This window comes from Anabrus simplex, chromosome 14 (assembly GCF_040414725.1).
Source record: "Anabrus simplex isolate iqAnaSimp1 chromosome 14, ASM4041472v1, whole genome shotgun sequence".
Taxonomy (NCBI): Eukaryota; Metazoa; Arthropoda; class Insecta; order Orthoptera; family Tettigoniidae; genus Anabrus; species Anabrus simplex.
This window is the reverse complement of record NC_090278.1, coordinates 96,701,619-96,722,886: the sequence shown is the minus strand read 5'-3', so window position 1 is coordinate 96,722,886 and position 21,268 is coordinate 96,701,619. Positions and strand designations below refer to the sequence as shown.

The 21,268-nt window shown below is 39.8% G+C and overlaps 2 protein-coding genes across 10 annotated transcripts in view; one reads left to right on the top strand and one right to left on the bottom strand.

The window, feature by feature from the left end:
- The window catches only part of LOC136885533 (phospholipid-transporting ATPase IF), a 266,970-nt gene that overhangs the window by 77,438 nt on the left and 168,264 nt on the right, over positions 1-21,268 (bottom strand). The gene's annotated exons all lie outside the window — the stretch shown is intronic.
- The window catches only part of LOC136885536 (2-oxoglutarate dehydrogenase complex component E1), a 149,438-nt gene that overhangs the window by 104,003 nt on the left and 24,167 nt on the right, over positions 1-21,268 (top strand). For all 4 annotated transcript variants that reach the window (XM_067158142.2, XM_067158144.2, XM_067158145.2 and 1 more), the window contains 6 exons: positions 865-1,027; positions 1,108-1,423; positions 1,510-1,638; positions 4,971-5,249; positions 10,005-10,167; positions 16,839-17,143. In XM_067158142.2, coding sequence (XP_067014243.1) covers positions 865-1,027; positions 1,108-1,423; positions 1,510-1,638; positions 4,971-5,249; positions 10,005-10,167; positions 16,839-17,143 — 1,355 coding nt within the window. The remainder of the gene's footprint in view (positions 1-864; positions 1,028-1,107; positions 1,424-1,509; positions 1,639-4,970; positions 5,250-10,004; positions 10,168-16,838; positions 17,144-21,268) is intronic.

Genomic DNA, 21,268 nt, shown 5'->3' with positions numbered 1-21,268 from the left:
TGTTACCTACCCTGTGGCAACAATTTGGAACTAGCCATTTTCATTTTCAATAGGACAATACAACCGTTAGCATAACCAAGTGGTTTGTTGAAATGGAATGGCCAGACCAAGGCCCTCAGATGAGTCTAATGGCAATGTAGTGTACTTCTATTATGCCAGCAATTTGCAGCAAGTCTTATCATTTAAATTTGTTCCGAAAGTGTAGATAAACATTATAACACCTTCAGGTTATTTTAGTTTTCCAATATTAGAATACCATGATGAGTCTTGAAGCAACCATCTGAAAAGGCACATTCCTCCATTGGTTTTATTTTTTACAATTTGTTTTACGTTGAAACCAATACAGATAGGCCTTATGGCAATAAGGGGACAGGAAAGGGCTAGGAGTGGAAAGGAAGCAGCCGTGGCCTCAATTAAGTGACTACAGCTATTGAGTTTGGTGATGTTTACTTGCTGTCAGTTGCAATAACAATAGGTCTGCAGACCTCTAAACAAAACAAACAACTTCACTCTGTTTAACTGAAAGCACTCCAGACTGTCACAACGCACCAAGAACACACTGTCTTCACATTCTGGAAATAGTTCTGTAGTTTTTGCTTTGATTTCCAGTACAGTTTGAAACACACCTTTAATTGTACGTTTTAAAGACCAGATTCTGCGCAACTCATATAACATATTTGTTTTCTGCTTACCCTTAGATACGACTGAAAAACACAGGACTTCACACTAAATTTCTCTTTCAACTGTGAGAGTTTTATCAAACATGCACTTTCCTTGTGAAAAGAAACCTGACATAAAGATGTGTGAAACTGGCCAGAATGCTTCCACTTTAAGAGACCTTGTGATTACTCTTTCTACCCACAGAGATTTTGGAGAAGACCAGAGAGGAGAAGCGTACCATATTGTTCCGCCTGATAAAGACAGTGGGCTTTGAAGCGTTCCTGGCTCGTAAGTGGAGTGCCGAGAAGCGGTTTGGTATAGAAGGCTGTGAAATGTTGATACCGGCCGTGCAACAGATTATCGACAGGTATGGCATGCCATGTACGGTCTATCTCCCACCGAGCAGTTAGACAGAAACGATTTGTGATGCATATTGCACTTTTTCAGAGCCTCAACACAAGGAGTAGATGTGTTCATCATCGGAATGCCTCATCGCGGTCGTCTCAACGTGCTGGCCAACATCTGCACAAAACCCTTGAACGAGCTGTTCACCCAGTTCACCATGTCCACGCCGACGGACACGGGCTCTGGGGACGTCAAGTATCACCTGGGAACCCACATCGAGAAGACAAACTCGGTAACGGGACGGAGGATGACCCTCAGCCTCGTGGCCAACCCGTCCCACCTGGAAGCCGTGGGTCCCGTGGTGCAAGGCCGCACCAGGGCGGAGCAGTTCAAGATCGGGGACGTCGAAGGCAAGAAGGTTCGAGTCCCGGTGTTGTCTGTCTTCTCTTGGTCTTAGTAGTGCCAGGAGCTCTTGCTGATGATGTGTAACTTTTCTGCCGGCAGGTGATGTCCATAATTATGCACGGAGATGCAGCCTTCTGTGGAGAAGGAGTGGTGTATGAGACATTCCACCTGTCGGATCTCCCCCACTATACCACCCATGGCACCATCCACATAGTGGTCAACAATCAGGTACGACTTCCTAATATGTAGAGAAGAGGAAAAGATCCAAAAATGCTTGGTTGCCGCGCACATCCCTCCACTTCACATGCCATGTTCTAGAGCACACACTTTTGTCTTTTCTACATATGACGAATCCATACAGGAATTTTGACCACTTTTTTTAAATTACATGCTGCATGTAAAATAAAACTAGATCTTCTAGAGGGACGAATAAAAATGAAATGCAATAAATTCCTATTTTGTTGCCCACCCACTCGAAAGGAACAAACAAATGTCAAATCAAGTCATGTAGAGAGAGAATGGCTGCCCTCCTGATGAAACTGGGATACAGATAAAGCCTTTTTTATATAAGATATACTTGTATGCATGCTTGTAAGGGGTTCTGTTAGATATGTTGAGCACCACTGAATTTGAGCAAAATTTCTGCTGCTTCTGCAGCAGCAGGGGCTGCAGAATTTTGTAGGACACAGCTGTTCTTGTTTAGACCAGTGTTGCCTTTCATCCAAGATGCAACTGCTGCACAAAGATTGCCACCCCTATTCTACAGTGTTGATTAATGATAAAGATGTTGATTCCCATAGGAAACCTGAAATATTTGTTCCGAATGAGTAAATTTATAATACCAATATGAATGGTCCGTTATTGAACTTCATAAATTTTCCAGTTAACTCATTCCTGGTTGCCAGCATTTCACCCCAGTGTGCTAAGTTGGGCTCATCAGTTGGTAAATAGCACAACTACCAAGACGAATGGCTAGTGCATACCGTGAAGGCCACTGCGTAGGCTACTTGGAGGTTTCTTATGGGAATCAACATCTTTATCATCTGATGGCCAGGCAGGCATCAATTTTTGAAAATGAGACAAAGTCTCTCATAGTGCACTGGCACTGCTGGTGGCTCCAAATAGCCTACACAGCGGCCTTCACGGTATGCACTAGCCATGCGTCTTGGTGGTTGTACTATTTACCAACTGATGAGCCCAACTTAGCACACTGGGGCGAAATACTGGTAACCAGGAATGATTTAGCTGGAATATTTATAATGTTCAATAACGGACTGTTCAGTGTTGATTAAGTAATAATAATAATAACTTAAATGTTTCCACCTTTTCAATACAATATATTCACAAAATTACAAAATTATACGGTACTAGTTTCGACCCATCTAGGGGTCATCATCAGCCGTATTGGAGCAAAGATCATTTGTGGCGAAATCCTAAGACAATATTATTTTAAAGAATAACAAGTGAAATGAGATGTTATGGTAATAGTTAATAATACAAGGAATATACATAATAAAGGTTTTTAACAAAGAATAAAGTATAAATGGGGTGTTGTAAAAATTATAATCATGGAAATCAGTAAGTTCTTGTATTGAAATGAAATATGGCTTAGGAAGAGGGCTTAAGGTGGGGCTGAAGGGTGCGGGAGAAAGTGTAATTGTCTTGGAAAAGTACCTTTGATTAAATTTAGGATTGAGTTTAGGTTGGCTGCATTATTGTTTCTGAGGAAAGTGATAAATAGATCGAAGAGTATGTTGGGTTTCTCTGAGATTTCATTGAGATTGTGACTGGCATTAAAGTATTGGTCTAGGTGTATGTAGTAATTTTCCATTATGTTCAGTAAAGGGCCCTTGTTTGCTAATACGAGGATGTCCATGTCTTGTTCAATATTGGTGAAATTATGGTTATAATCTTGCATGTGTTGGCCGATGGCTGAAAACTTGTTGTATTTTATTGCGTTAGTGTGCTCGTGGTATCTGATAATGAAGTTTCTCCCGGTTTGCCCGATGTAGGTTTTTTTACAGGTGGTACATTTGATCCTATAAACTCCTGATTTTAAAAAACTGTTGGTCTTGTTGATGTGTGAAGTATTGTATAAAACATTCATGTTCTTATTGTTGGTTTTGAAGGCTATTTTAATGCCTTGTTTCTTAAAGATGTTGGTTAACTTGTAGATATCATTGTTGAACGTGAAGGTGGAAAATGTTAGAGGTTTGGCTATTTCTTTTTTGAGGGTAGTTTTTGGGCGATGTTTGTGTTTATTGATTATCCTTTCTATAAAATGATTGCTGAAGCCGTTGAATTTTGCGATTCCGCGGATTGTGTTGAGTTCGTTTTTTAGATCTTTATTGGACATAGGTATGCTGAAGGCTCGGTGAACTAGGCTGTTGTATGTGGCTCGTTTGTGGGACTGGGGGTGCACTGAATCTTGGCAGCCAACCTAAACTCAATCCTAAATTTAATCAAAGGTACTTTTCCAAGACAATTACACTTTCTCCCGCACCCTTCAGCCCCACCTTAAGCCCTCTTCCTAAGCCATATTTCATTTCAATACAAGAACTTACTGATTTCCATGATTATAATTTTTACAACACCCCATTTATACTTTATTCTTTGTTAAAAACCTCTTATTATGTATATTCCTTGTATTATTAACTATTACCATAACATCTCATTTCACTTGTTATTCTTTAAAATAATATTGTCTTAGGATTTCGCCACAAATGATCTTTGCTCCAATACGGCTGATGATGACCCCTAGATGGGTCGAAACTAGTACCGTATAATTTTGTAATTTTGTGAATATATTGTATTGAAAAGGTGGAAACATTTAAGTTATTATTATTATTACTTATATATTGTTCAATACGGACCAAAAACATGAAATTCATAACCATCAACAGTGTTGATTAGCCAGAATATCCCTATCAGGCCTGTTATTGCTCTAATACCGTCGGGGTCGAAAAAGAATAAGAGTTGAACAACAGAGGTCGGGTAGGATAGATGAAAGTGAGGAGCCTGGCACAAGAAAGTGGAAGAAATGGACTCGGCTAAGGGTCCCACAGTTGCCAACTCATTCTCCCCAGTGGCCCATTTTTGTCGCCCCGTGGATATATTCTACCACCCCCACCCACAGGCCGAAGAGGAAGATGCTGGTTTTATAGTTATTAGAATAGTGAAAGACAAATGTTAAAATGTTCTTCGGACGTTTCAGGCAAATCCACTTAGTGGTAGACCTCACCCTTGTAACCCTACCAGGCCATCACTTCTCGATGAAAAGAAGGAAAGTCCATTAGTCAAAAAAGTTCACAATACTGTTCAAGCTGCAGAGAGGTGAAGTGTGGATCTCACTGTACATAGTCTGTACGCTCCGAACTGTGGACGTGCCCTTTTCCAAATGCTCCAGGCTCGAACAAATCACGTTACTAATGTACAGCTTAGGTAAAACAAACCTAAAATAAGGAAGTAGCATGCAAGAAATACAGGAATATCAGAGGAATCTGCATTTGATCAATGTATGTCCGCAGTGTTCTGATAGCATTTTCTCTTGCTTTCACCAGGTGGGCTTCACGACAGACCCTCGCTTCTCTCGCTCCTCTGTCTACTGCACCGATGTGGCACGAGTGGTCCACGCCCCCATCTTCCACGTAAATGCTGACCAGCCGGAGGACGTCATCCATTGCTGCAACGTTGCCACGGACTACCGTCAGAAGTTCCAGTCGGATGTGGTCATCGACCTGGTGGGCTACCGTCGCAACGGCCACAACGAGGCGGACGAACCCGCGTTCACGCAGCCTCTCATGTACAAGACGATACGGAGCATGAAGACTGTCTTAGATGTAAGTAATGAGCACAACACATTTCACTTTCTTATTCATTTTGTCTGACTGAAAATAGAAAAATGGCTTTACCACAAATAACTACAAAATTAAATCTGTATAATAATACTGAGTCTTCCAGAAGCAGATGTACGAGTGGGTACTCAAAAATAACCGGAATAACATTGCCGTGAGCGAAGCTTATGTAGTACGCATTTCTGCCACTAGGCGGAAGTTCAGTGCCACCTGTGTTGTCGACCTGGCTTGTTCTGTTCACCTGCAGTGATTGTTTTTTCTACCACTGTTTTGTTCTTGTTTCATTTTTTATGATGGCAAGTTTAAGTGAACAACGTGCAAACCTTTTATTGGGAAGTTTCAAGAAGATTGCGCAATAGTGTTCATAAAAAAAGATCCGATTTGTAGCAGACAAGAGACTGGTTCATCCACTATGACAACGCACCTGCACACAGAGCCATCTCTGTTAGTTTTTGGATAAAAATGGCATGGTTCCACTGTCCCACGCCTGACCTGACTCTGTGCGACTTTTTCTTATTTCCACGCACGAAAAGGGGCATGAAAGGACACAGATTTGACAACACTGAAGATTAGTTACTTGTAACACTGAAGAGGTCAAGAAAAAATACGAGGGAGGAGCTGTCAGCCATTTCTAAAGATAACTACGAAAAACATTTCGAACAGTGGAAGCACTGGAGGGACAAATGTATTAGTTGTAATGGAGAGTATTTTGAAGGGGATATTAATAATAATAATAATAATAATAATACACAACTCCTTGACACTCCATACGATTTATCAAACTCAGTTGACAGTTGAACAAGAGAGTGAGGTTAGGTAATGGCGGGGATCTTGGCACAGAGGATTTCTGCTCGACGTTAATGTTATTACCATTTTAAATAATAATCAAGGCCACATTACATAAGCAAAAATATAAAAATGAATGTTAAGTAGAAACGTTCGGGTGTCGAAAAAATATCTTGTAAAGAAAGTATTACCGACATATAAATAACTCAAATATACTTCTCATGTAAATGACAAAAATAATATCCTGCGAAACTCCTTTACTATCAAAATAGAATCTCTTACTAAATTGATTATTTCAACAGAGATGTTATTGCAAAGTGACATGGTACGTACTCTTGCGGTATTTATTTCCGTATGTTGACAGCAAACAAACCTCCTAGGTACATGCATGGACACAAGAGGCACAATAAGGATGCCTTGTAAAGTATGGGTTGTTCCTTATATCATATTTTAAATAGGGTGATAAATAATATTTAAGCTATTAATCCTTTAACCTGTCAGACTAATATATACAAAGGAATTGTACAATTTGGTGTTGTTAATGACAATATTCACTTTGCTATTTAGAATTTACAAGTTTCTTAGAACAGTGTCAAAGAAGTATGCAACAAATGGCTAGTTTCATAACTTTGTATTCAGTTCAGTGTCCCGTTGTCTTTATGTTTTGTGATAATCTGTTGTAGTGTATAAAACTATCAAATTCTATTGCTATAACTACCACGTTTTATTTGGCAGAATTTGTTAACAATGCGAGTAATAGAAAAATTAACTGGCTCCTTGATTTAAAAACATTTGTCATGGTCTGGTGATAACCACTGGCTAACAAAAGCGTAAAAAATGCTCAACAGAATAAGAATGCAAGGCTACTGGGGTAAAGAAATTCTAAGTAAAAATAAGAATTTTAGCAAGAAAGTAATGATCACAGTGAAAGATATTGAGCAAATGATTATGGCAGAATGTAAAACTTACTGAATTCTGTGAAATTATCCAAAATATGTCAGTAAGGAAAGAAAGGCTTTCAGACAGACAAGTACAACATACGGTGTGACTACTAATGGGGATATATAAAAATAAGGATCAGAGAGAAAATCATTGTTTATTGTGTGGAGAAATAATGGAAGAGGTGCATTTATTGTGATTACGGTACGTAGGGGAACTGACACACTTCGAGTTAAATATTTGGTTAGTGAATATAAAACAAAAACACGAACAGAGTTCAATATATAATTCAATACTTTTTTTTTCTAAAAGCAGGCTGGTTTTTTTGAGGATTCAAATACACCGTCTTATTCCCCGATCCTTTTGCTACAGTATCCTATTTTTTAACATAATCTCCGTTCAATGCTACGACCTTATGCCACCGTAATGTGAGGGCCTGTATACCTGCATGGTTCCACTCGACTGGTCGATGTCAGAGCCAACGTCGTACTGCATCGATAACTTCCCCATCATCCACGCAGTGCATCCTTCATTGGGCCAAACAGATGGAAGTCAGAAGGTGCGAGATCCGGGCTGTATGGTGGATGAGGAAGAACAGTCCACTGAAGTTTTGTGAGCTTCTGTCGGGTGCCCAGACTTGTGTGAGGTCTTGCGTTGTCGTGGAGAAGGCTCATTGTGCTTTTGACCACTGCCTGGTCTCCGTAGACATTCTGCAAGTGCCTATGAATATCTGTGATGCCCTGACTTTCCGCCAAAAGAAAGTAACTGGCCATAAGACCTATCTGTATCAGTGCGACGTAAAGCCACTAGCAAACAAAACCTCAATAACTGCTCTCTGGTACACACCTCCGTTACAGACGCCATTTTATTTTGAAGGCTAGTTATGGCGCTACCAGCTATCAGAAATTTAGTGAAACTCTACGAGACGAAGGGGGGATTTTCAAAGATGTCCCAAACAAAATTCCAATTTTTAAAAATCAAACGTGGCCAAGAAATAAAATGTGTTGCATTATACATTGAACGCCCCTTGTATATAGAAAGAGAGGAAAGAATTCTATACAACTGTTGAATTGCTAAACAAAGAGTCGATTACACCGGGAAGAATAGCAATTTTCTTTCTGTATTAAAAGAAATATGTGGCAAAAGGGAATGAAAAAAGCACTACCTAAGAGAATGAAGGGTAAGGTACATATCTGTCCTAGAATATGTAGAGTTGTACTACATCTAGGACAAAAAGAAAGTAATCTTGCCGAAAAATGCACACATACTATAAAGTACACTTGTCTTGCTGCACTGTTTGTCCATAAAATCAACGTCGTTAACAATAAACAACAATGACATTCTGAAACGTACACGCACGCACGCACGAGGGTGAAATTTACGCAGTCGATATTTCTCTCACACTATGGGTGGAACTAACAACGTTGTGCAGCTCATTCAAGGTCACGACATTTGAAAGAATTCACTACAAAGGTACTGAGTGGGGAGGAGTGAAGAACGCGTTAGAAATAACTGAAATATACATTTCAAATTTGCCTGGGTAACTTTTACACATACGTGCGTCCTTACGGGTTATTGTTCTTCATTAAGTCCTCCTTTAACGAAGTATTTGGATTCCTGGCTGTCTCTAGGATATCATGCAGCAACCGACACAAACAGCAAGAGGTGCAGCTGAGAAGATAAAACTAAGAAAATGGCATTAGAGTGGAAGTTTATTTAATTACCAGAAAGTACATTTGCTAGGCCAGACCTACAGGATATAAGAGACTGTTATGCATATCTTGAAATTAGTAAGTAGTGCAGCTTCCTTACTGTTTTGCTACAAATTAAGCACCAAATGTAAGACTAACACAAAAGAAGAAAAGGAACTCAAAAAGTCAATATTAACTGCTCAAGCCAGTTCGACGTGTACAGACCTACGAAACGTAAGCCAGGAGCAGTTTGATGTACAGCTGTACGGACTCTGTCAGCATAAAAAGAATTTGTTTCATCAACATTGATCAGTGTAAGCAGTACAGCAGCGTCTTTGCATAATCTGTATTTATCTAAAGCAGCTCTCGAATGCATATTAGGTGAAAGTAGTGATGAGAATGATTCGAAGAATTATGAAAATGTTAGAGATGATGATTATGCACAACAGGAAATTACGTATGATGTAAATAACGATAGTAATATCAGTGAATGCTAACCGGAGTGGTCATGGGCACCTGTTGATTTGAATTTTCTTCCAAGAAAATCCTTTTCACGGGTAAGTGTGGCTCAACTAGTGTAACTATGAGTGTTTTGGGATCTTTATTTACTGTATTTTGATGAAGTGTTAGTGGGCGTTATTGTTAGAGAGAACAACAGATATGCAGAAAAAAATTTCAGGAATGCAGTCCCTTGAATCAAAGGTCCTGAATGAGACAGTGGAAAGAAGTGACAAGGGAAGAAATGTGCATAGTTCTCGGCGTGTTCTTATGGGTACAATTCAGAAGACAGTAGGGATCCTTTTTTATGAAACCTCAATTTTCCCTCCAACCATAACAATGGATAGATTTGAACTAATCTTGAAATATCATGCTTTAGAAACTTCCACACCCAACTGGATTTCTAAGGAGGTAATTAGGCACTGTTTTACTTTACATGCAGGGTGCCACCCTTTTGTACGTAGATACTACATCTGCATGATATGAACTGCATATCCACTTAATTTGTCGTTTAGAAGTTATAGCAATGTTTGTGACAGCATGTAAAATTGTGATGTTTTAATGGACAAGAACAAACAAGAGAACGAGAGAGCTGATGAAACCAGCTTGCTGGTGGCTGACAAGGACCTATCAATGTATTCCTTTTCAAGTTCCTATTTTTTGAATTGACACCTGTTTGTTCCTTCCCAATTACTTATACTGTACACATTCTGGTATAAGAACAGAGAAAAGTTCAGACAACGTAGCTTTCTCGTTGCAATGAATACTTGCTATAAGACATAGTATTTTCCATTCTTTGATGCTCATATTTATATGACTGTTGCAGAAATATTCCGCAAAGTTGATAACGGAACAAGTCGTGACAGATGCAGAGATCCAGCAAGTTAAGGATGATTATGAAAAACTGTGTGATGAGGAGTATAAGAAATCACAGAAGGACTTCAGCTGGAAAGACTGGATTGATTGTCCTTGGAAAGGATTTTTTACTGGTTTGTATTTCTAAATTCCTAATTGGATCTTATGACTAAAGGCCACGTTTCAATTAAAATGTTACAAAATTTGAACATTTAATGGTAGGAAATAGCCTCGTCATCTTCAATGAGTGTATGATTTGTTCATGGTGGGTTTACAAATGATGATTTTTTATTTACTTTTTTATTTTGTATGGCAAAAGAACTCACTGTTACGATAATACAAATATGTTCAAATTAGTAGTAAGTTTACATATTTACAAATTAGGACTGATCCATTACTAACTGCAGTACAATTAAAGCTGAATATCCAGTTTTCTTAACCAATTCATAGCTTCATCGGTGGCTTTGTGGATATCCTTCATAGCGCCATTAAATTTACGGAGTGCGCACTCCATGACAATGTGATGGATGGTCTGAGGCACATGTGAACCGTTACAGTAAGGGTCCTTGACGATCTTCCATTTGTGTTTCCAGAACTTCCATCTACCATGTTGGGTTCTTATTCTGTTAAGTACCGGGCGAGTTGGCCGTGCGCGTAGAGGCGCGCGGCTGTGAGCTTGCATCCGGGAGATAGTAGGTTCGAATCCCACTATCGGCAGCCCTGAAGATGGTTTTCCGTGGTTTCCCATTTTCACACCAGGCAAATGCTGGGACTGTACCTTAATTAAGGCCACGGCCGCTTCCTTTCAACTCCTAGGCCTTTCCTATCCCATCGTCGCCATAAGACCTATCTGTGTCGGTGCGACGTAAAGCCCCTAGCAAATAAAAAAAAAATTCTGTTAAGTGACGCCCAAACTCCTTGTTAAGTTGAAAAAAGGAGGTTGCTCAACTGGATCCAAGATGAGACCTAATCTGTCTGGGTTAGAAGCTTTCCACCTGTGTGCCATGCTGCATACATTAAATATATCTTGAACTGGTCTCTTGCCTAGTAACAATAACAGTTAAATATTTTCTTTTTAAGGTCCACCTTTTCAGCACAAGTTACGCAATGTTTACATTACATCTTCATTCATGGACTAGTTTCGACCGAACTGTAGGTCATCATCAGCCATAAAGCAAATCACACAAATAGACTGAATAAAATCAATGTACAGACACAATGGCCTTAAAATAAAAATGTATGCAAAACCCATAGAATCTAAGTGAAGACTGGCTACATAAATACATTATGTTAGAAGTTCAATCGATTTAAGACACATTGCAGTGTCAATGACATTAAAATGATATGTATGTACTAGGTATGCATCAAAGTAAGGCTCAAGAAATGCGTTGCACTATGTTAAAAAGTTGTTTTTGATAGAGATTCATAAAATACTGGTTAAGGTTGACGCATAGAATTTTGATTAATGCTGGCTCCTTAAATATGTTGCATTCAATTAAAAGTTCAATTGAGCCGAAGTCAAGGTGTCTTCTCAAGATGTTAAAAATATCTGGGTTATGTTCACAAACACATGAATGTGATGCATGAAGTTAGAAGGGCTCTTCTGTTTAAAGACTCTTGAATGCTGATGATTGTTGCGCACGGAGGTATAAATACGTTGGTAGTTTTTAGAAGGTGGTGGGATTTCGCAGTTCAATGTGGACCATAAAGTTGACCTAAATAAATAATAGCCAAGATTAGAAAGAGTTATTTAACTATTATTGTGATCACAGTTGAATACAGATCAATCATAATGACATCTTTTGATCTTGCCTAGTAACCAAGGAGGGTTCCTGAATTTTAGCGTAAGATCTTGAAATGAGCAGTCTCGATGTACTGGTAGGATAGGATCGTTGCAACATTTAAGCCATTCTTTCTTCAATACCTTTTGTTTTCGGAGATGAGGAAGTGAGATGTTTGGAAGAACTGGTAACCATTCCAGAGGTGTAGACTGGATAGTTCCTGATATGATCCTCATTGTTTCCAAATGATGATGATGATAATAAAAACCATGGTGTTATTGTCCTGATTAGACTTGCCTGACCATGTGGCCTTTGCTCAGCCCAAAGACCTGCGAGACAAAACTCTTTGGGACATTACCAGAACCCAGATGTTTGGCAAAATGCCATTTTAGCAAATATGTCTTAGAACTGGGGGTCATCCACAAAACAGTGCCTTTTTTTAAAAATGTTTAGAGCCTCCTGCGCCTGCCTATTGTACGGACCAGGTACACTTTGTTCTGAAAAAAAACTTCACCAAGCATTTCAGCATACATGATCAATACAAATGACTGTGTTCTTGACCCAACTTGTCCACATATTCAGGATCCTATATTCACGTGGGCCCCATGGAGTAGGCGTAGTCTATGTGGCTCTCATCTTCCCCGTCAGGTCAGTGACTTTTACCTGCACCTGAGGCCTGGTTTGAGGTCCACTCATCCTACATGATTACAATTGAGGAGCCATCTGACGGTGAGACAGCAGTGAGAAAACCAAGAATAACAGTCGAGAGGATTCGTCGCGCCTACCGTGCGTCACCTCATAATCTGCAGGCTACCAGCTGCTTCGTAGGCCATGAGGGCTCTTGGATTATATTCCTCCCTCAGTTTTGAAATATAAAAGGGACACAATCCACTGTCCATAGAGTTCTGCTAATTCTGCTTCACGTCGCTCTGACACAGATAGGTCTTATCACGATGATGGGATAGGAAAGGCCTAGCAGTGGGAAAGTAGTGGCCATGGCCTTAATTAAGGTACAGCCCCAGCAATGGCTTGTGTGAAAATGGGAAACCACAGAAAACCATATTAAGGGCTGCCAATACTGGGGTTCGAACACTTCTAATTCTTCACTGGCTGTCGTACTCATCTGTCAGAAGTGCACCCTTTAACAGTACGTTGTTGTATCCTCCCTTCGACAGTCTGAGCACGTAACTCTCGTCCTCCTGTTCTGCCGCTAGCTACAAAAACTTTCTCTGTGGCTTTGATGATTTTTACCTGTCAGGAATGCCAGCAAGCAGCCGGACTTACACTTTCAGTTACCAAGGGAGGCTCTCAACTGTTCGCCCTAGAATTTGAACGTTACGCAGTAGGAAATGTACTTGTCACACTCAGTAATTACAATGACAATGGCAGAAAATTGTCCAACCACAACTAGTCCCACACAGTACTATAATGCACACACACCTTTGCTACCAAAAACATTCTTAATTGAAAATAACCAGCATGAGTTATCAACAATGAGTACTGGAAAAGCTCATGCTAAGCTCTAAAGGATCATATGCCTAAATATCCAGGTTCTAGATATAACATTACAAATACCTGACCATATCCAACAGCAACTACTGCTATCTGTTCCTCTGATGAGTTTGGGTGTGACTCTCTCTGCGTTGTAGGTGTAAGAGAAACTGTTGCCTGCACCTTGTTTATAAAGCACCTCATTTTTCATCCAACTTCTGCAGGCATTAAAAAAAAAGTACTTATTTTATTTTTTCCCAAAGACTTTTAGCCTGAACATGAACCTTACCTTACCTTACCAGGCGAGTTGGCCGTGTGGTTAGGTGCGCGCAGCTGAGAGCTTGCATCCGGGAGATAGTGGGTTCGAATCCCACTGCCGGCAGCCCTGAAGAAGGTTTTCCATGGTTTCCCATTTTCACACTAGGCAAATGCTGGGGCTGTACATTAATTAAGGCCACTGCTGCTTCCTTCCCACTCCTAGCCCTTTCCTAATCGTCGCCATAAGACATATTACAAGATATTAGAATCATTCCGTATTGACGGTTTTCACTTTACAATGGCGAAAAATGAGAGTATCCTCCTATTCAATACATCATATATTCCGTCATTAGACGGAGCAAACAAATTCAGACATGTTTCGGCTCGCTTGAGCCATCTTCAGTGAAAAAAATTAGGGGGGTTGGAACAATTTACATAATATAAGTTGAAAAAATGCTAAAAAACATAATGAAAGAGTAAACAAAAAAACAAAAGAGAGCCTAGACGGAAAACAAAATTAGCACAAATATACAATATTTACATCAATATGCAGAGCAAAAAACTTACTGCGACAAAATTCAGTGAAACAGGTGTTAATTTGAAATAATAATTGATACTAAAAACTGCGTTAACCTAAGAAACAAGGGAATGAGAAAACAAATGATGCAGATGAAAATGAATAATAGTAGCGCATGGTGAGGTTGTGGACCTCATAGTTTACAAATTATTGGTTTAAAAATGACAAAACAGTTTGAAATTGCTGTCAAAATCATCCTAGTGGAAACCCATCACATCAAATTGGTCAGGAGGAGAGCGGGAGCAAACATTTTTGAGAGAAACCAAGCCTGAATTAACCTGCAGGCGAAAAGCCTGTGACAAGGAGGAAAAAACACCATGAAATTTAAAGCTTTAGAAATGGCAGCATTCTCAATATCTTCTCAATCTAGCGGTCCCTTTCTTCATTATTGTTTCATAATGTTGGCTGGTGTTTTGCCTTATTATAGAGGGGTCGGAATGGCCGCATATAAAAATATGAGAAGCTGTGTTAGGTAGAAGACAGATGCATAGTAAATTGTAGTAATCTAGTGGAAACCGTCAATGAAGTTCTAATCTGTAATGGAAAAAAATGAGGTTGTATGAGAAACATGGGTTGATAAGTAAAAAGTGTGGAATGGTTGTGAAGAAAGCTTAAACTTACGGTGTGCAGTAGGTGGTTGTCCTCTCTAGTGGCCCGGCTTTCTCAAAGTAACGGTCTCGTTCGCGTGATCGAGTCTATTGTTGGTTCAGCTGTGTTTGCTAGGATGGAAGGAGCGGAGGGGGAAGGGGAGGTGCAGGGCTGGTTTGAGGAAGGGAGGGGTGTTGAGTTGGAGAGATGGAGGTGGGTTTGTTTGGCAAATATAAGGAAAGAATGTTTCAAGAGGATATTAGTTTACTCGCTGACTTCTAAAGCTCGAATGGTGTGGCCTTCACAAAGTGATGGTCTCGGTCGCGTGATCGAGTCTATTGTTGGTTTGGCTGTGTTTGCTAGGTTGGAAGGACCGGAGGGGGAGGGTTGGTGTGAGGAGGAGGGGGAGGGGGCAGTGGTGGTGAGTCGGGGAGATGGAGGTGGGGTTTGTTTGTGTTATGGAAATTCTGACAAATGTATGGAATGAATGTTTCAAGTAGAATGTTCTTTTTCTCGCTGACTTCATTTAAATTGTGAGTGGGGTTCATAAACTGATCTAAACTGATCTGTTTTTTTCTCCTTGTCACAGGCTTTTCGCCTGCAGGTTAATTCAGGCTTGGTTTCTCTCAAAAATGTTTGCTCCCGCTCTCCTCCTGACCAATTTGATGTGATGGGTTTCCACTAGGATGATTTTGACATCAATTTCAAACTGTTTTGTCATTTTTAAACCAATAATTTGTAAACTATGAGGTCCACAACCTCACCATGCGCTACTATTATTCATTTTCATCTGCATCATTTGTTTTCTCATTCCCTTGTTTCTTAGGTTAACGCAGTTTTTAGTATCAATTATTATTTCAAATTAACACCTGTTTCACTGAATTTTGTCGCAGTAAGTTTTTTGCTCTGCATATTGATGTAAATATTGTATATTTGTGCTAATTTTGTTTTCCGTCTAGGCTCTCTTTTGTTTTTTTGTTTACTCTTTCATTATGTTTTTTAGCATTTTTTCAACTTATATTATGTAAATTATTCCAACCCCCCTAATTTTTTTCACTGAAGATGGCTCAAGCGAGCCGAAACATGTCTGAATTTGTTTGCTCCATCTAATGACAGAATATATGACGTATTGAATAGGAGGATACTCTCATTTTTCGCCATTGTAAAGCCATAAGACATATCTGTGTCGATGTGATGTAAAGCAACTTGTATAACAACAACAACGAAAAACCTTGCCTTGCTAGCCGAATACTAAACTTGACACACTCCACCTTGTAGAAAGTCATGTTCCGTTTAAACAGAGAGCTTCTCCCACCCCACCCCCACCCCCCTCTATCCCGCGTGGGGCTGCCTGGCCGAGGCGGTAAAGGCGTGCTCGGTTTGCCTGGAAGGATGTGGGTTCGAATCCCCGTCAGGAAGTCGTAACATTTAAGAAACAAGATTTCCACGTCTGGAGGTGCATATGGCCCTGAGGTTCACTCACCCTACACCAAAAATGACTTCCAGGTTAATTCCTGGGGGCAAAGGCGGCCGGGCGTAGAGCTAACCACTCCACTGCATCACGTGCCGAGGTTACAAATGGTGGAAGCCTTTACCTTCCACACCTCCAAGTGCCTTAATGGCCTGTACGGAGATGACTTTGCTTTGCCTCCATCCTGCAGTTTACCATAGAGCTTCTATGATCATTTTTCATTTGGATCACGTGTGAAGTTGGTCTGCCAGTTAAATACAGTTTTTTTCTCCAAGCTCATGATTCCTATCTCCTTGTGAACAGTATGAGGGTTGGTGAACTGCACATCACCCGGTTACTGACTCAAACTGTACGGTTTCCTGCAAAGACAAATGACTCCTATGTTACCAGCTCTGGTTGACAAATAGATGTAAAATCACGAGGGGGTGTTTTGCTCATGAGTGTTATTTTTGAAAAGTGAGTTATGCATCAATGGTATCTGTTTTGATTACTAACTAAATCTGAAATAAGGACCATCTAGGTTCTGTTATAGTTGGATCGACTATTTTTATTTTTGAACTCTGTCTCTTCCAGAAATGGGAATAATGACAAGTATGTACGCCCAGCTGAAATCATCATTGTGAGTATCTGTGATTTCAGGCAAGGACCTGCTTGTCTGTCAGGAGACAGGTGTGCCGGAAGACATCCTCACCGAAGTAGGAATGGCTGTTTCTACACCGCCTCCAAAGGAGCTGGAGTTTGAGATTCACAAGGGGCTGGAGAGAGTCCTGAAGGGTCGCCTGGACATGGTGAAGGAGCGCCGTGTCGACTGGGCACTCGCCGAGATGATGGCGTTTGGTGCGCTGCTGAAGGAGGGTCACTATGTCCGTGTGAGCGGTCAAGACGTGGAGCGGGGCACCTTTAGCCACAGACATCACGTGCTGCACCACCAGTCCAAAGATAAGGCAAGTAGCTTACCACTAAGGGCCCCATTCACCATTGCAAGTAAAAGCTTTCATCTTGGTTTAAAGCTAAGAAAACCGAGGTAACAGTTCAGTTTGCATTACCAAACACATTATCTCGGATAATGGGTATTGTATTGGTTTAAAATTTCACCGGAGAAAGTTTGGGCAGTAAAACAGGAACTCTAAGATAATAGACTTTCAAGATGGCAGCTGGTAGATGGTTGGAATATTTAAGTGAAAGAGAAAATCAGAGCTATGAGGAGTATGACCAAGCTTATGCTATAAAATGTCTTAGGTGGATAAAAAGATGGCACTACATACTTTGAGGACTATGATGACACGCATTTTAGCTTATCTAAAGTGTTATCCATGATTGAACGTAACCGGAATTTTCTAACACATAGGTAGGCCTAAGATTAATTTTCGATGAATTATAGCTTATATCTTGTACAGTACAGGTCTGGATGACTTTTTAATGAATTAAGAAACACTGCCTTATTTTATGAGCAAAAAACAATGAGTAAGCTATAATTTGTGTTCTTATTCTTTATTATATTAGTGCTCTCTACTAGAAAATTCAATAACAATTCCTTCTCTAAGAACATCATATGAAGCTTCTTTCTGTTTCTGGTCAATTGCGGACATGATTTATAATAAATTATTCGAAAACACCAAAGTTAATTAAAAACTTGTTTACATTTCAATAAGGGTGGCACCACAGTCTATTCTTTTTCGTGTGTCAGTACAAAAAATTCAACGTTCAAATTGAGACTGAAACGAAAACTTAAGTTTTGGTAAACCGAGATAATAAATGCTGTGAGCGTTATCCGAGTTTTGGAAGTCTAAGATAACAGTAAAAGAAACTGACGTTCGTAAATACGGGCCTAACAAGGCTTGCGGAAAATCTCACATCATAACTGTCATCAGATTAGTCTATAGTTTATCTTGAGATGCACCACCCGAGGAATTCAGTTATCAGAATGTTTAACTGCTGACCAGTTTCTGCAAGCACTGACGCTTCTTGGCGGCTAAAGGCATGTCACTGGAACATAAGAGGGACCATGGGCGTGGTAGTTGGAGAACCAAGGTAGCTGTGATCATCCACAAAATTTATAAAGGTGTCAACAAAGCCTGGGGCTGCCTGGCCGAGGCGGTAAAGGCATGCTCAGTCCGCCCGGAAGGACGTGGGTTTGAATCCCCGTCAGGAAGTCGTAAAATTTAAGAAATGAGATTTCCACTTCCGGAGGTACATAGGCCCTGAGGTTCACTCAGCCTACACCAAAAATGAGTACCAGGTTAATTCCTGGGGGCAAAGGCGGCCGGGCGTAGAGCTAACCACTCTACCCCATCAAGTGCCGAGGTGAGGTTACGGATAGTGGGAGCCTTTACCTTCCACCCCTCCAAGGGCCTTCATGGCCTGTACGGAGAAGAAGACTATACAACCAAGCCAATCCTTAGAGCACAACAACTCCAATTGGGAATGAAGGCAATATTCCAGCTGGGCACCAAGTGTTTCGATAAAACAGCTGTGTCCATCGGATATACTCTTTGGGTTGCCACGTTATTGGAATGAATGTCAGGTAAGTTCCTGTGGGATGTGAAATCTAAAAATCTAGAAAAGTGATGTGGATCGATTTGTTCTTTTCTATGACCACACGAGGTACGTGAATAGCACATTCATCACCTTGGCTTGTGATGTCCAACAAACAAGTGTACCTACCTTGTCAGGCCCAAAACTTCCAATTCAAAATTTACTTGCAAACTAAAGGGATATTTTAAATAAGAGTGTATTTTGAAATATAGGCTTCATAAACTTTTTCTATATTGATGGGCAGAATTACATCACACTTCTGAATGTCCCCAAGAAGATGTTTTTATCCAATGTGGGAACTTAATTGTAGATGTTGGGACCACTGTCATACAAATAACAGTTATGGGGTATGTAATGACAACAAGCGATGAGTCCTTGATTTTGCCGATGCTAATAATCTTATCAAGAAGCACTCATCTCACCTCATCACCTACACTGATGGGAATCGTAGAAGTCAAACAGATTTTGCACTTGTGAGGCAAAATGCTGCTGACGTGAAAGAAATCCAAATAGATTGTGTGGCTCCACAATATAAGTTACTTGTTGCTGACATGAAGATTTGGAAGTGCATGGAAAACCAAGGCCTGATTGGGCCTGAAAAGATCAAGTGGTGCAAATTACGAGACCAGAAATCTGCCCTTACCACCAAAATCTCATTTCCTTTGATAAATGTTTCCACAATTCACAGTTCATGGACTCCATCACCAGTACTGCTAAATCAACCCTTGGTGTTACAAAATATGGTCGTCATTTTATACATAGAGAGACATGGCTCTTGACAGAGGAGGCTAGCATAGAGCCTCAATGTGTATGTCAATGCATGACAAGAATCCAAGAAAGCAAGAGCTGCTCACTTTCAGGCAGATGAGTTACCAGTTTGCTAAAGCAAACAAAATCATTGACAATTGATCACTATCAAAGGGTAGTGAAGGGTCCACCTATTCAATGCCATTAGCTTGTATAGTGTCCTATATAACTGGGATTAGTTTCGACCCCACATACATAGGGTAATCTTCAGCCACGATCCAATTGCAAGACATGCTCACATACAACCAATAAAAAAGTAAACAATCTGGTATATCTCAATTTAAAATCCAAATTTAAAACATTGATGAAGTCTAACAACACATCCAAAATTAAAACCAAATGACACATCAAAACTGCTGTGATTGGTGCCGAACTATGTCATCGCTCCTACAGCAAGTAAATATTCCTGAGTTGGATAGACGAGTCACTTGATTTATAAATTATGGTTTGTTTAATAGTAATATCGGTAACGGTTTGTATGTAGCTTGAAGGGGAACATTCATAACTTGAATAAGTATTCCTTTTCATCAAATGTAGTGATCTGTTGTTTAAATTGGTTTGAAGTGAATGTCTGAAAAGAAAATATTTGAAGTAAATGATTGTGAAAAGAAGGGAAGCTAGAAGATCGAGATAAATATATATAGCTATATGAGACTCACCGCTATGTTCTTCGTAAGTTGCGTGCATCTGATACGAACACCAAGACCAGACTGACTTAAGAGGGAGCAGGAGTATAGCTTATGATGGCACGGGTTGGAGGAGGGGCGGGTAGGTAGGTTTGAACTGATTGGTGGACTTGACGTGTCTTTTTTCCATTTATACTTAGTGTATATAGGAATGATTACGTCAAACAGAATATTAGGTTTTTCATTCATTTCAATATAATTATGGTTAGGGTAAAATTACTGTTCTAAATTAATGTAACAGTTCTCCAATATGTTGAGCATGGTGCCCTTCTTATCCACTTTTAATATGCTTAGATCTTGGTCAGTTGATGTAAAATTATGTTTTAAGTCTGTCATGTGTTGTGCCATGGCAGAGAAACGATTGCATCTCTAAGCATTGATATGTTCCATGTATCTTATTGCACTACATATGTACTTTTGCAGCTATTGTATTGTAGTTTGTAGACACCTGGTTGAGAAAATTTATTAGTTTGATTGATAGTACGTGTATTAAAGAAATTGAAAAAATTACTATTAGTTTTAAAAGCTATTTGTTGGTTATGTTTCTTGAAGATATTAGTAATTTGGTATATGTTTATATTATTGAACATGAAGAAGGAATACTTTTTTTGTCTATTGATTCTCTGTTTAAAGTAAAAATTGACGTCTTTTAGTTGTGTTGACGATTTTATTGATTTTATTGCATTTTACGCGTTTGATTTAGCTACTGATTGTATAACATTTCGTTCATTTTGAAGCAAGCAAGCAAAAGAGTAGCTCCAGACTTAGACCATTACATTTGTGTGAAGGACAATGAAGGAAGGTGACCATTTGAGAAACACAAGATCTTGGAAAGCTGGCGTGAACACTTCAACGAGATCTTAACTATTGAATTCACACATCCACCATTTCCTAAAGGTCACCCAATTTCTGGATCAATTCCAACTATGAGTGCACAAGAGACTGCAAAATTAGTAAATAAAACAATGTCCCTGAAAGCTCGTGGACCTGATGAATTTCTGGCAGATCTATGGAAGATCAAAGAATTAAACAGTTCAACAA